The sequence below is a fragment of the Physella acuta genome, unplaced genomic scaffold (genome assembly GCF_028476545.2).
Source record: "Physella acuta isolate Inbredline_101_S28 unplaced genomic scaffold, ASM2847654v3 ptg000604l, whole genome shotgun sequence".
Classification (NCBI taxonomy): domain Eukaryota; kingdom Metazoa; phylum Mollusca; class Gastropoda; family Physidae; genus Physella; species Physella acuta.
In genome coordinates this window covers 41,449-56,893 of record NW_026732123.1, presented here as the reverse complement: position 1 = coordinate 56,893, position 15,445 = coordinate 41,449, and the positions used below count along the sequence as shown (strand labels likewise).

At 34.2% G+C, this 15,445-nt stretch overlaps 2 protein-coding genes across 6 annotated transcripts; both read right to left on the bottom strand.

Annotated features, from left to right (window-relative positions):
- Positions 1-4,033, bottom strand: LOC131947646 (uncharacterized). The gene is made up of 3 exons (XM_059308886.1): positions 4,017-4,033; positions 1,819-2,045; positions 1-683 (listed from the first exon to the last, which is right to left on the bottom strand). Exons 2-3 carry the CDS (start codon positions 2,002-2,004, stop codon positions 39-41), a joined length of 831 nt encoding a protein of 276 aa, XP_059164869.1. The 5' UTR covers positions 2,005-2,045; positions 4,017-4,033; the 3' UTR covers positions 1-38.
- Positions 4,034-7,829: 3,796 nt separating this feature from the next.
- LOC131947716 (tRNA-dihydrouridine(20) synthase [NAD(P)+]-like) lies at positions 7,830-15,181 on the bottom strand. Of its 5 annotated transcripts, none has more exons than XM_059308997.1 (15): positions 15,143-15,181; positions 13,989-14,120; positions 13,211-13,256; positions 12,976-13,067; positions 12,844-12,887; positions 12,649-12,709; positions 11,647-11,694; positions 11,301-11,366; positions 10,958-11,115; positions 10,516-10,681; positions 10,185-10,309; positions 9,676-9,837; positions 9,450-9,537; positions 9,253-9,326; positions 7,830-8,497 (listed from the first exon to the last, which is right to left on the bottom strand). In XM_059308997.1, the coding sequence occupies exons 2-15, from the start codon at positions 14,112-14,114 to the stop codon at positions 8,173-8,175; spliced, it is 1,581 nt and encodes a 526-aa protein (XP_059164980.1). In that variant the 5' UTR covers positions 14,115-14,120; positions 15,143-15,181; the 3' UTR covers positions 7,830-8,172. The 5 variants fall into 5 exon arrangements, with proteins under 5 accessions (XP_059164980.1, XP_059164983.1, XP_059164984.1 ...); XM_059309000.1 differs by lacking the exon at positions 15,143-15,181 and adding an exon at positions 15,047-15,128; XM_059309001.1 differs by lacking the exon at positions 15,143-15,181 and adding an exon at positions 14,899-14,905.
- Between the last annotated feature and the right edge of the window lie 264 nt (positions 15,182-15,445).

Genomic DNA, 15,445 nt, shown 5'->3' with positions numbered 1-15,445 from the left:
AATTGCAAAGAATAAAAATTCATCTGTTACTTTGTTCGTTAAAGAAAATGTTTCGGAAGACATCCTGGTACAAAGGTCTGGTTGCAATAAAATTCTGGAACATGGTGGTAATATTTGGACGAAAAGAAATGAACAGCCAGGTAATAGCTGTAAGAAAACATGCGACACGTCAACAGTTTGACATCGTCACAGTTTAGCTTCATAGGTGTAGATTTATCTGGCAACTCAGATGCCACTATGATTCGTTGGCATAGCGCATCGTCGTGTGATAAGTCAGGCAAGGGAGTTTTACTGGGATTATTTACTTGAGAAGTATTGGCCATCTGAACCTCAAAAAGCTGATTTGGCTGTGTGTTTGAATAAAATGTAGTCAGTAAATTAGTCAGCTGTTTTGCCCATTTCGTAACTACTGCCTCTAAATTCTTTTCAATGAACTTTTTCAAAAACAATTCTTTTTCCTGGGGAAGTATAAAATGCTTTGAAAAAAGGTTCATTTCGTCAGCAAGTGGTTGCGTAAATTCATCTGATTTCTGTTGTAGAAGTTTAAGAACCGTCTGCTTGTGATCTCGTAGCGATGTCATTTCGCCCTGTCTTGTTGTGTTGTATTCTTCATCACAGGCCGTTAGGGTGTTGTTCCTGAAAGTGAGGTCGCATATCGTCCTGTTTATGTTATAGGCAACTCCCTGTAAATAATGTTGACATCTCAATCAAACACCTACACCGTACGCTATTTTATAGTGCAAGGTTATCATTGAATGCAATTTATATCACATATAATAAAATGTAAATTGGCTTCAGGTTCGTTTGTTTCAACGGTCAAGGTGACCCTTGGGTTATAGATTGATTGGAATAATGAGACCGGCACAGTGTGACCGGTACAGGGCAAACAGTACGAAGACCGGCACAAGGAGCAGAGTTTCTTCCAGGCATCTCTTCGAGGGGCAAAGCCCCCCCCCCCCCCGAAAATTTTTTACCGCCCCCCCCCCCCGAACGAAATGAAATTTATATAATTTATATAGAAAATATATACTTTTAATAGTGTCCGCCCCCCCCCCCCCGAAGAAAGTCTACCGCCCCCCCCCCCCCCCCCCCGAAAATTTCAAGTGCCCCCCCGGAGAAAAAAGTCTGGAAGAAACACTGACAAGGAGACCGGCACAGTGTGACCGGTACAGTGTGACCGGTACAGGGCAAACAGTACGAAGACCGCCACATGGAGACCCGCACAAGGAGACCGGCACTAGAAGACCGGCACAAGTGTGACCAGAACATGGAAAATACCACAAGGAGACCGACACAAGGAGACCGACACAAGGAGACAGGCTCAACTTCTTATAGAATGAGATAGGTTCATGATTCCTTTAGATTTTAGAAAGTTAAGCTTTATTCATGCATGGTCACTACTTGAGCGACAAAAGATCATGATGTAAGACAATCCTGTAATTCCCCCCCCCCCCCCCCCCCCCCCACCCCATATCGTATATATACTGAACGCTAAACACGCTAAACGTCCTCTGTTTGGTCTAAGGATACTTAACAACATGTACACAATGAGACTAAGAACCACTAGACAGCACAGAAGAGACCCAGCATCTGATTTCCCCCCCCCCCCCCCTCTCAAATCGCACGGGAAATCCCGGAAGAGTTTGACTAAAACGCATATTATGAACCAAAAACACAGAATGACTGTAAGACGAGTTTTAAGTTTCGTCCTACGTCTAGTACATGACCTCGGGCCAGTGAGTTTGTAAACCATGTCACTAAGGAATAAATAACAAGCTATAAAATCTGTGTCAACAAGTGTAACAAACTAGTGCTCACACAGTGGTAGCAGATGTCGTGTCTGTCACAGGAGGTAGTGAACAGCCCCTTGTAGAAGAATGGCAGACCAAACGGAATGCTACAGCCGTCGACGTCATATCTACAGCACGGGTCCTTCTTGTCACACGTTGAGGACCAAGTCAAGGGCGCTAAAGCCGCCAGAAGTCCCAGCACTCGCAAATACATGTCAACTGGTGTTATTCGTGGGTTGTCTACCGCTGTTCTTTCTGAAATACAGAACGAAATTTCGTCCGTGTATTAATATAATGATTTGCTTCTAATATCTTAAACGCATTTGATGTAAGATAAATGAGTAGTGAGCATGGCTAAACGTTCTGGTATATTCTTATATAACAGAAAGGGCTGGGACGGCCATTGTTGTTAAATTGGGCTACAGAAATTCAGATGTTTGTGACAAAACCGCTCGTTTATCGAGAACACACATAGGGGAGAAAAGTTTTTAGAATATGTTTTACGGGAATAGGGGTCATCCATAAATGACGTCACACTCGTAGGGGGGAGGGGGGGTCTGTAATTTTGTGACGATGTGTGATGAGGGGGAGGGGGGGGGGGGGGTTCAGATGTTGCGACGTCACATTTTTGCATTATAAAAAAGCAATGTTAGAAAACGAATTTTAGACGTTATTTCGCATTTTAGATAACTGTTTTAATAAATTGTAATAGTTTAGACAAGATTTTAGAAAAATATCGATGTTTAAAAAAAATTCAACTGCAATTTTGAGGGGGGTTGTAAGTTGAGGTGTGACGTCATTTTAGGGGGGGGGGTCTGGCTTTTTGTGACGACGTGTGACGGAGGGGAGGGGGGGAGGTAAAAATCGGCAAAAAAAGCGTGACGTCATTTATGGATGACCCCATAAAGGTGTTTTCTGTAAGCATTTACAATATAAATGTATAAAATTCTGAAGGTGTTTTGAGAAATCGCGAATAGATTAAATACCCCACCCTGTTAGTGGAAATAGCTCAAATGTTGGTAGGATCGTTCAAGAGATGATCGAAACCTTCGCATATAATCTAATACTTGTACGCTAAATTTGGATCATCTAACTTCAACAGTATTCAAGTAAAATCGGGCTTTTGAGAAATCGGAAGCAGATTAAGTACTACTTACGGTTACCGGAAATCGCTAAACAATTTTAAGAAAACTACAAATTGGATATAGTACTTATTTATGAAATGTTAACTGAAACGTTACTCAATTTATCGTGTTAACATGCATACACACAAACACACAGGGAGACACAACATTTCCGACTCATGAAGGTACTCAACGTCTTGATTTGTCACGTTTTGACCTCTTCTAGTATACCAGAAAGTAAAAAAGGTATTAGCTTTAATTGTACATTTGAGATGAAGCGAGGGAGGTGGCGCATATATATATATATATATATATATATATATATATATATATATATATATATATATATATATAAGATCGATATTATTATATAGGCTATACAAATTATATATATATATATATATATATATATATATATATATATATATATATATATATATATATATATATATATATATATATATATATATATATATATATATATGTGTGTGTGTGTGTCTGTGTGTGTTATAGATACTGCTCCGGATAATGCCCAAAGTTATCTCGGTGTCATACATTAAAGACAACAAATAAACGTCAGTTGTCAGTGACTTATCTTTCCTGCCACCCGTCAGAAGTTTAAACACGTGACATGCTGATGGCACTTGAACCGTAAACCTTCGCAGTGCTCTAGGGGCACGTGACTACTGACGTCACAAACCTTTACGTTTCGTTGACAGAATTATGACACAACACAGCACACTACCACAGTGAACTCATAAACGTACGCATAAAGCTGAGGAATTTATAGAATACAAATATACACGCACACATAACCTAACCCATATATATATATATATATATATATATATATATATATATATATATATATATATATATATATATATATATATATATATATATATATATGCTATACAAGTATAAATAGGCTGTATAAATATGTATGTATGCTATATATATATATATATATATATATATATATATATATATATATATATATATATAATAAGCCTATATCTATCTGTCTCTCTGTATATGTATATATATATATATATATATATATATATATATATATATATATATATATATATATAACATGCACCTATAAGAAAGAATATACAAACGCTAGCACCGTTACGTCATGCTGTGGGTTTATCCTACCCGTTTCTGCAACATTAAGGTCAGTCATGCGCTCAGTATGAAAGTTTGGGACCAAGGTACGCACATTTAGCCATTATTTAAGTATATAAAATGTGAATACTTAGAACTTTACTATACAATATAGAACGGATAGAATGTAGAATTACTTTTTTTTTCGGAATAAAATTTTGTTTTAATAAAATCTGTGAAAGTTTTAAACAAGCCTTAAATAACCACATTGCTCTAAATAATGTGTTTTATTTTAATTTCCATGGTATTATAAATTATACTGTCACATTTTCTCCCCCCTCCCTCCTCATCGTCGCAAGAATTCGACTCTTGCAGGGGTATGGTTTTATTTATGAACGACGCCTAGTTTCTTTTTATGTGCTGATTGTAAAAATATAAACGAAGCAATTTTAACATCGGTGGTGAGATATGATTTTAATAGTGTGTTACTAGGTGAAAAAAATGTGCTAAAAACACATCAAAACAAATAATACTTAGTTTTGACAAACAATATTTAAGTGTGCACATTTCATAAACAATATTTAAGCACACATTTACAACAAAAAATACTTACAGTTACTGGGTGTACAAAGTACGACAACTTACAGCACACATTAATAAGAGACAGTATGTACAGAATACGTTCATAACAAACTACTTGTTACAGATAAAGTTTATAACAGAACTTACAACATACGTTTACTACAGTGCTACACCTACAACACCACAGATATTGAACAGCAATGCGTTGTAACTTGCCGACTCAACTTTTATAGCAATTGGTTTTTCAAATTTAGTTCCCTAATTTCCAGGGACGTAATTCTGTTCCTGGTTGGTTGATTGTCTTTTGAACTAAGAAGAATATTGGATTTCTTTGTGGTGATTCGTGTCTGTTGGTTGTACAAAATTTTAATGGAGCGATTCTATCAAACCTTGCACTAAGTGCATATTCGATAACGACCATAAAATATTTAACTTCAATCTAAATATTTATTTATACTTTAGAAGGGGAGACCACTCGATGGTTGTGTTCAATGTGATTGCCTAAACAAACTTTTCTACAGATCTAATACTATAGCAATAGCGTTGGTCGCTCAAAAATCTATTTTACACATTCAAGCATTCTGCGATTTAATATTACATCTAAAGGAAGAAAATAAATATATTGCATTTAATAGAATGTTTATTAAAACATGTTTACAAACGCTTTTTAAATTATTTTTTTTACAGCTTTCTAATGAGTGTAGCAGGACTAATTGTATTGCTTCAATTGGTTAATGTAACTAGATTTTTGTAATTAAAAAAAAACCAATCATTTATAGGTCCTGTTGCTTTTGCACAATAATGCTGGAAAATGTATGATAGATTTTTTTCTTGAGCACTCGTGGGGGAAGCAATGGCCTAATTAATGAATCCGATAGTTAGGCCATACAGTTCTCGTGACTAAAACGAGTTTGAACCATGATCTTAGTCGAACAGCACGATAGATTGTCCCATAAAAAAATAGTAATGAAGAAAAACATTCACTATAAATGTAAAATAGAGATCTACCTGTTTTAGATTTGACTCAGACGTTTCTTACATTGTAATTAAAAGTTAGGGGTAGGATGTACAAGGTGGCATGCACCTAGGTGACGATGGGGTGCATTGAGTGTGTATGTGTATGAGAGTGGGGTAACGAATATGTGACTTGCAGCATACATGTTGCAATAAGGGGACATGGGGAGTACACAGAACCAATGTAATAAAACATCTGTATTTTCACTTTAAATTTAATCTATGATACAGTTCAATCTATACTATTAAAAGATTCTGGTTCCTGCTCTAAAGGCACAATCAAACAGATGAAGAGTAAACAATGGAACTGAAGGTCACACAAGACAATATTACAACAGACAAGTTTACACAAGACAAGTTTACACAAGACAATATTACAACAGACAAGTTTACACAAGACAAGTTTACACAAGACAATATTACAACAGACAAGTTTACACAAGACAATATTACAACAGACAAGTTTACACAAGACAAGTTTACACAAGACAATATTACAACAGACAAGTTTACACAAGACAAGTTTACACAAGACAATATTACAACAGACAAGTTTACACAAGACAAGTTTACACAAGACAATATTACAACAGACAAGTTTACACAAGACAAGTTTACACAAGACAATATTACAACAGACAAGTTTACACAAGACAAGTTTACACAAGACAATATTACAACAGACAAGTTTACACAAGACAATATTACAACAGACAAGTTTACACAAGACAATATTACAACAGACAAGTTTACACAAGACAATATTACAACAGACAAGTTTACACAAGACAAGTTTACACAAGACAATATTACAACAGACAAGTTTACACAAGACAAGTTTACACAAGACAATATTACAACAGACAAGTTTACACAAGACAATATTACAACAGACAAGTTTACACAAGACAATATTACAACAGACAAGTTCACCTTTGACACACATTTAAGTGGAATGTGATGTTCTACAATTTTTGTCTAAAGCAGTAGAAAGATTCAATATTCAGCTTTAAATTATTTCGACTTGTCATTTAATAAGGTTATAAAATGATTGTTATATACCAGGGGTCGGCAACCTTTTGAAGCGGAAGAGCCAAGTTACAATTTTCAAAATTTCCCTGGTTTTAAAGAGCCACTAACATTTGTTTATTTCAAATATTTTATTTTTTTATTAAGATTATTAGTATTTGTTTAAGGAGCTGGAGAGCCGCATCTTGATATCAAAAGAGCCGCATGCGGCTCGCGAGCCACAGGTTGCCGACCCTTGTTATATACCATCTTGCATTCAAAACAAAAGTCACTTTGATCCAAATGAGTTCAGAGAAAGTAGAGACAATTGTAGTACAGTGGTACCTCAACATACAAGTGCCCTACCACATGAGATATGTATTATTGAGAAAGTGATGTTTTACTTTGAAATATGTAAATATTTTGAGATAAGAAGAACTGGATCAATGAATTGGCCAGCTAGTATAAATACAAATTAAGCCAAAGTAACAGGAGATGAACAGTAGCATTTAAGATCAATGAAGTTCAGTGAAGTTTAATAACTTTGAATTAAGTGTAGGGGTAAAGTGTAGCATTAATAGTGTAACAAGTGAGTGTATTTAAATTACCAAATGAGTTTGCATTAACAGTGTAGCGAGTAAAGAACAAGGTAAAGCCTCACCAACCTGCATCTCCTTCAACATATTCCATAAGCTTAAGTTATCTCAATTCCAAATTATACACACTTTATGAGGCTTGTTTATTTCCTTACATTCTCTTTTATTATGGTTTTATACAATATTTGTCATTTATAAATACATTTTTCTAATTCAAAACATGTAACAAAAACAACTGGGGTGACAATTCAGGGACTGGAACAGATCAATGGCAATTTAATGGGGCAAATTGCTTTAATTTACAACTAATTTCATGTCCAAGCAAGGTTACAGAACATTTTAAATTTGTATCTCAAGGTACCACTGTGTATGTTCATTAACATTTTTCCTTTAACCTTATTTATTTCACATTGTTTAACTTTCCAAAAGAGAACTCCAATTACTTGTTGATTTCCTTAAATGTGACTCGTCTCCCCTTAATTTATTTAAAAACGCAGGATGATAACTACATATTATTTTTTTTTTTACCTATTTTCAAAAACAAACAGACAGCAGCAACGTTTTAAAACTTATTCTGGGATTAAACTTCACAGATGCACAAGAAATGACTTAGCAAAACATTTTTATTAAAAAAATCCTTTACCAAAACATGTTAAATTTCCACTTTTCTTTACATCCTAACCAACAGCTAGATTTTGTACAGAGAACTGATGTAACCCATTACCTCACTATATTACACTACCAAAATACAAAATGTAAAGCTTCCAGAGCTTCATAGTAAAATAGCTACTCTACCCAACTTGCCTAGTACAGTCCTGCATACGCATTACAATTTCACAACACTGCACTGTTCTTGATTTTATTTACAGGGAGATAATTTAAATATCATACATAAATTAAGGCCTCAGTTATAAGTAACAAATATTTGTTTCTAGTAAAAAACAAAGATTATCTCTGGTCTACAATGGTCCTACTCATTCCATCTGTGATTTTTCCTGCATTTTCATCATCAAGCTGTGGACACAGGTCACCATTTTCTATATTTCCATTTTCTTTCGATTCTGTTTCTGATAGGCTGGGATTCTCTGTGCCCACACAATCCTTCACAGGGGACCAGGTTCTTTCTGACAGGTCAGAGTTCAAAAGGCCCCTCCACTTCTGACGCAGCTCTTCTGTCTCATTGTGTGGCTCTGCAAGCCGTCCGTCATGCTGACCATTGACAACAAGGTAGCAAACAGCTGCACTTTGTTCAGCCAGTTGCTTCGCTCGTTCCCTGTTTGAAAAAAGTACAATGGAACATTTAAAACAAGCCTCCTGTAACATAAGAATTTTTTTTTCCTTTTCAGGGTAATTTCAAGTTAAGCAATCAATTATGTTAATGAAAGTGAACTTCTGAAGTTAAAATAAAAGACTTCACAATGAAGCAATCACATGTTCCCTACAAAGTTTGTTACTGGATCATATAAAATGATATTGATATGGTGGTCAGAGAATTATGAGATTATATACTGGCATAGTTAAACTCAACCAGGTGTGGATGCTACATTTTACATTAGCAATTTAACTTTTCATAATTTAAGACAGTTCTCTAGCGGTACAGTGCTAGACTGCTAACCCGAAAGTCTTGAGCTCAAATCCAGGTTAGGTCAGTAGAACGTCCGTAAGTCCCCCCAGCTCTGATGGGTACCTGACTCACGTTAGGGAAACAAAGGCAGCCGGGCAAAGTGCTGACCACATTATCCCCTTGTATGCAGAGGTCATTGAAACAGATGAACTCTAATACATCTGCCCCATGTGTCTTTGGCACAAATAGGAAAAGATGATGATCTATATTCATATCAGAGTACTGTATGATAATTACAGTTAATTTACAATCAAAATTTAATCATTTTAACTTTGCGTCAGTTTTACTGTATGATACATCAACCTTAAAAAATGGAGCCAGCTGTGAAACTAAAACTTTGCCAATCATGTTTTAAAACAATGAAACCAGCAATTTGAAACAGAAAGTGAAACAAAAATATTTACCAGAAAGGATTTGTGTACAGCTTCTGGTCAACCAAAACAGTACTGTGAAAAAATCTGTCGTCAGGTCGTTCAACCTGAAGTTTCAAATTGTCAACCACAACCATTACTTATCTTGAACATTACTTAAAACTTAAGATACATAAAATGTTATCTTGTTGCAATATAATAGCATTTGAAGTAAATTAAAAAGAACCTACTGTTGTATAAACTGGCTTTCCTTTTTGACATTTCTTGCAATAATTGTTTAAAATTTGCTTAGGTGTCATTGTCGTCGAATAAATTCTCCTGAAATAAAATGGAAATTAGTATACAATTATAAACATGCTGTAAACAGAATTTCAATTGCACTGCTATTTTTAACTCAACTATAAAAAGGAATCAATTATATTTCATGTAATCTTAAGTGAAAATGTTACACCCTACTTGTCAAACCTAACAGGGAGTTCAATGACCTCCAGCCCATTTTCAGCTTTTCTTTTTTTAACTCCTCTGCAGTCTCCTCCTGCTAGATCATTCAACTGTTTTTCTTTTTCCCGCCTTTTTTGTAAAATTGTTTTGTATTCTTCTTGCATGCACCAAATGTCTCTAAAAAACATACAATTATATTACATGTACTAGTACATACATCATAGTTATTATTTTAAACAGGGTATGTTTATCTTACAAGTATTTATAAACGTTGCATTAACTAGTATTAATGACTACTGATCAAAACAATTATTTCATTAACAGCATGAAAAGTTAAATGCCTAACACTCAAATATAATATACTAACCAACATTTGAATATTCAGTGTAACGTACATTTCTAGTACATTGACCACCCCTAGCTTTGATTATGGCATGGTTATTTAAATATTAGGATTTCAGTCTAAAAATAACTTACAATTATAAAGGATGCTAATACTAAGTTAAACATAAACTAGAACATACGCAAAGTCTTGTAAAGATTTAGCAGTTAAAGTGCCATCAGCCTCTGGAAGCTCAAGCATTTTGTCATGTAGTATCTGCAGTACAGCATATTTTGTGTTCATCTCATTGTTGTCATACTGGAATGCCTGTGAACAAACACAAACATCACTTAGAAATAAAACCTTTATTTATATTCACAAAATATTATTATTATTCTTGTACTAAAAAAGTAATTTTGTTTCTTATGACAATTATGCTACCTCCTCTATGATATTTTCCAAGTATCTATGTTACATAGTGAAGACAGATTTGGTTAGAAATGTAGGTAAAAAATAAACTGACCACCACTTACGTAAGTGAGATAACTCTTGAGAACCTTCAAAAAATCCAATGTTCCCTCCTTTCTAAACACGGAGCAGTTCCACATGGCCGCACGAGCTAACATGACAGAGCTGGCACCTGTGCTCTTTCTAAACTCTTCAATGTCTTCATAACATGTGATTCTCTTTGACCCCCCACTGTGGAAGTATTGAATGTTATATAGACAAATACTGGAGGGTTTGTTTTAAATTTTGGAACTCAAGTCACAAAGTATCACTATTTTTCATGACTTTTGTTTCTGATAAAACTACATGTTTTTAGTTAGTAATATGCGAAAGAAACTCTAAAATGTGAAAGCCTATTAATACTAATACTTTGCATGGTAATTTCCCTATTATGGAAACAAAATAAATTAAATGATTTTCAGCTTCAACAGATAAGTGAAAATTGAAAAAAAAAACTTAACCCCTTACTTAGCAATAACAGGAATACTGACAGCATTCGCGACAGCCTTTATATAGTCATCTCTGTTAGGATCTCTCGACCTCTCTTCTTTTGTTCTACCATGGACGCCAAGAGCTGAGACACCAGTGGACTCAATAAGTTTGGCTAATTCTACGGTCTTTTCAACCTGGTATAATCAGAATTGTAACACTGCACTTTAGAACATTACACTTAGCTTGCACTAAATTAGAATATAGAACTAACATTTTAAAGGCACAATCAGGTCCAAACTTTTTTTTAAATAGAAAATTTATTGTACTTTATACTGTGGTACTTTGATAGAGCAGTTTATTATGTGAACCATTTACTTACACTAGGCAGGACACGGATCTTGCAGGTAACTGGTACATCCAGTTCATTCACTAGTGTTGTTAGAATCTAAAAGAAAAAAATTAAATCCAATGAGGTTTTGTCTAATGAATTTCTGGACACAGTTCATTCTCATGTGTTGCTAGAAGCTTATCTTTAAGGAAGAAATAACTTCAATAAGAGACCAACCAAAAAGCATTTTGGCTAATGATGTAGCTCCATCTTATGCTATATATCACTGCGCCTAATTGCTTAAATGACCAGCTAAAATAAGCTTAAATTCCTTAAAATACAATATTCAATAAATCTAGTACTTTTAGTGTATACACAAAATAAAATTTGGACTTACATCTTTTATTTTCTCAGGCTGGGTTAGAAGTGCTGCTCCCATGCCACCCTGCAACAAAAAAACACTTTTTTTTTTATCTGGGCAGCAATGTGCTGTGATTATTAGTGAAAATTAGAAAGGTTTTACTTGGCCTATTTTATTTATTTATTAACAACATACACATTTTAATATGCATCTTTAGTACAATCAGATAAACAAAATAGCATACATAATAACATCAACATACTTTCAGAAGCAAACAATTAACTTAAGTAGTTAATTATAGGGAAAGTGATAAATGTTCTGGTATGTAGGGTATAAACAGAGTTTCTTCCAGGCATCTCTTGGGGGGGGGGGGGGCTTTGCTCCCTGAAAAAATTTTTAACCCCCCCCCCCCCCCCCCCGAACAAATTGAAATTGAAATTATTTTTATAGAAAATATATACTTTTAACAGTGTCCGCCCCCGAAGAAAGTCTACCCACCCCCCGAAAATTTCAAGTGCCCTTTCCCCCCCCCCCCCCCCCCCCCGGAGAAAAAAAGTCTGGAAGAAACACTGGGTATAAAGAGGATGTGACAGTGCCTATGATTTGCTGTAGTGTCTTGCCTTTTGTTTGCACGTTATATCTGAAATAATGACTTCAAGCAACTAGACTGCTCATTTAGTCATTGATTTCCAGTTTACAACTTACAGTCCTATATCAACAACCCCCGCCTACATTACACTGATAGGTTCCACTGCTGAGCTTTATTAATCAACCATAAAGATTTTTGTAGAGCTTATGACTGCTAACCCAAAAGTCAAGAGTTCTGATCCCTGGCTCTAGTCTGTAGGACGTTCCTGAGTCCACCCAGCTCTGATGGATACCTGACTCAAGCTAGAGAAACTAAGGATGATGCACATTGTGCTGAACACACTATCCATCTGTATGCTGACATAATTAAAACAGATGAACTCTACTTCATCTGACCCATGTGTCTAGGGCACTAACGGGAAAAGATGATGATGAACAATAAATATTTACCTTAACGGAAAACTCTTTTGGACATCCCATATTGATATCAACTCCGGCAACAAGATGCTGTCTGAATAACAGAACAAACATAAGAAGAAGATAGATTTAAGAAAAAATATTTCTGCATGGTTTATATAATTTTAGAATACACATCAAAATTAAATGTAGATTTGAAACTTTCCTTAGATTTGAAACTTTCCTTACATTTTTTTAGCAGCTGCCAGTGCTCTCTTTGCATCAGCTGTTCCCTGCAAAATATTGTTTAATAAATAAGTTACATGTAAAAGCTACTTTACATATTGAATCATTAACATCTTTTTGCAATAAATATCTTACAAGCTGAAATATGATTTTGTCCTTCTCAATGGGAGATGTTCGAAAAACAACAGTACCATCTGACATGACATAGTCTGTGGTTCCGAGAAGCTCTACAGAAAAAAAAAAATTCTATATTAAAAGCTGCATAATTTTATGTAACATGCATGCACTTAACTGTTTGTAATAATAGTAATATTATTGAAACATACTTTACAAAAAATAATGATAATTATTTAAAAAATACTAGCTTTACCATTTTTATATTCTTGACAAAGAAGAACCTTCCTGTCAATAATTTCCTGAAAGCAGTGAAAGAAAGCTCACAATTCAATGAAAATCTGTTGAAAATTATTTTTTAACTAAAAACAACTTTTATTAATTGGTATATTTTTCTTGTATTGGTAAGTGGTCATTCATTTAAAACATCCACAAAGGGGGTGAAGCCTAAAACAATTGACCTTTGTGGATATGTGAATGTGTGTGGACTGGGCCATGAGGATCAATGTGGACATCCACAAGTTACATTTAACATCAAAATGTGTATTTGTTACAACAAGTATAAAACAATTTTAACCTGCATGAAAAATGTATACATTTTAAAGGCAATGCTCCAAATTTAAAATCCCTGCTCAGAGTGTAATTAAATCACAATCTGCAGTAGAGTAAGAGAGATGAAGGAGACAGAAATAAGGGTCATAAACCAAATGCAGTCTCATGACTTATTATACTGCTATGTAAGACGATCCTAAAAAAAACTTTCCATATAAGAAATGTTTTAAATTTGCACTGGTTTTTATGAGTGTGTCATAAAAAGATGCCCACTAAGAAAATAAAATTGTAATTTGAAAATTGAGCTTAGTTAAGTTGAAAAGAAAACATATTCTTTAAAAAACCTATATGGCATAATTAGTGCCCTAAACTTTAGGTCCTGGTGATAAAATATTAAGAACATGGATTGATGAATTTTAATACTACAATAAAGATATATATTCATTACTCGTTTTTTAAATTTTAAACTCCAATGTACCTACTTCTGTATAAACCAAATCTGCTCCATAATCCAAAGCAAGAAGTCTCATAGGTAGTGTGCAAACTCTAACCATTGGGGCTAGAATAAATTTACTTCTATACTGGTTTTCATTCCTTTCGTTACCCATTGTAATCTAAAATAAATAGACAAAATCAATATTAAGTGAGTATTTTATTTATTGAAGGGGGGACGTTCTGACCTGGATTCAAAAGGGACGACTCAAAATATCATCCTTAATTTAATAATTACTATAATTAGGGCCTATCCTTAACTTACTTTAGTAAGTAATAGACAGACCTCTAGTTAAAGTTTTCAAAACCTTTACTTTTACACTTTACAGTGCAGTTTACAGACAACTATCTATAATGTTACTATAAGTCTATTTTCTATACTTACCTATAGTTCTATACTATAGGCCTAATATTAATAATTAATAGGGCCTAAATTCTAGGCCTATTCCTAAATAATAAAATATTAGGCTAATAAATATATTAGGCCTAAATAATACAATTTTCAACATTTTGTCAATTTTGAAATCATGTTTTTTGTGACAAGTGTGTTTTAAATCTCTCAACTCTCAACACATTTAAGGGTAATCTATCGTTTTAGGTACGTAAAATCGCCCACGACTAGTAATGTGAAAAACAGGTGACTCCTTAAATTTTAATAATTATTTCACATTTTGAGGAGGATTTCGGATTTATGTTTTGAAAAATACAAAAATGTTTCCTTGTTTCATTAATTTATATACCTGTTTTTAAACAATTGAATTAAAAAATTTCAGTAATAAATAAAGACTAGCAATGTTTCCAACAGATGCAATCATGCTCATTTACTATAGTAGCCATCTTGTTTATTTTTTTTATTATAAACTTATAGCGCGAGATTCAGGGGAAGCTACTCTAACTTACAGATGGCCGATTAAAGTATATAGAAAACCCTGCTAGCAAAAACACTGCTGTTTAAAGTTAATTTCTTGCCTAGGCTATATTGATATATTTATTATTTAGCCATCGGTAGATCTAGAATCTAGGCTTATAATAATCAATATATTTTTACAAAGACTCATAGATCCAGAGTCTAGATTTATTTTAGGCTAGAAAGTAGAAAGCTAGTATTCTAGTACTAGTATTTATCAAAATATTGAAAGAGTACTGTGTAGTGAAGTGTAGTAGTCGCAGCGCTTAGCGTGTAACACATGTGTAAAAGGAAGCGCAATTGCCAAATTGGATTAAAGTGTCGTAAGTGACAATATCAGAATAGGCCTAAAAAGCATAACAGCTATTCATAGGCTAATTGGTTTTTATCACTTAGAAATAAGGTTCAGATCTCGTGAAATAGCCTTTCTCAAATTAAGGACTAGCTCATATTCTTACGGGTGCACTGCTAGCTGAATAAATAATTAAATACAATTTTCTTCAATACGACCTACAAAATATTTAATGATGAGGCTATAAC

Bases quoted from the DNA above. Each gene is read 5' to 3' on its own strand.
- LOC131947646 (XM_059308886.1), bottom strand. From the start codon at position 2,004: ATGTATTTGCGAGTGCTGGGACTTCTGGCGGCTTTAGCGCCCTTGACT. The intron at 684-1,818 runs GTGAGCACTAGT...CATTATTTACAG, and splicing joins ACGACATCTGCTACCACTGT to GGAGTTGCCTATAACATAAA.
- LOC131947716 (XM_059308997.1), bottom strand. From the start codon at position 14,114: ATGGGTAACGAAAGGAATGAAAACCAGTATAGAAGTAAATTTATTCTA. The intron at 11,695-12,648 runs GTAAATATTTAT...TTTTTGTTGCAG, and splicing joins CAAAAGAGTTTTCCGTTAAG to GGTGGCATGGGAGCAGCACT. The intron at 8,498-9,252 runs GTAAATATTTTT...TTTTTCAAACAG, and splicing joins CTGTACACAAATCCTTTCTG to GGAACGAGCGAAGCAACTGG.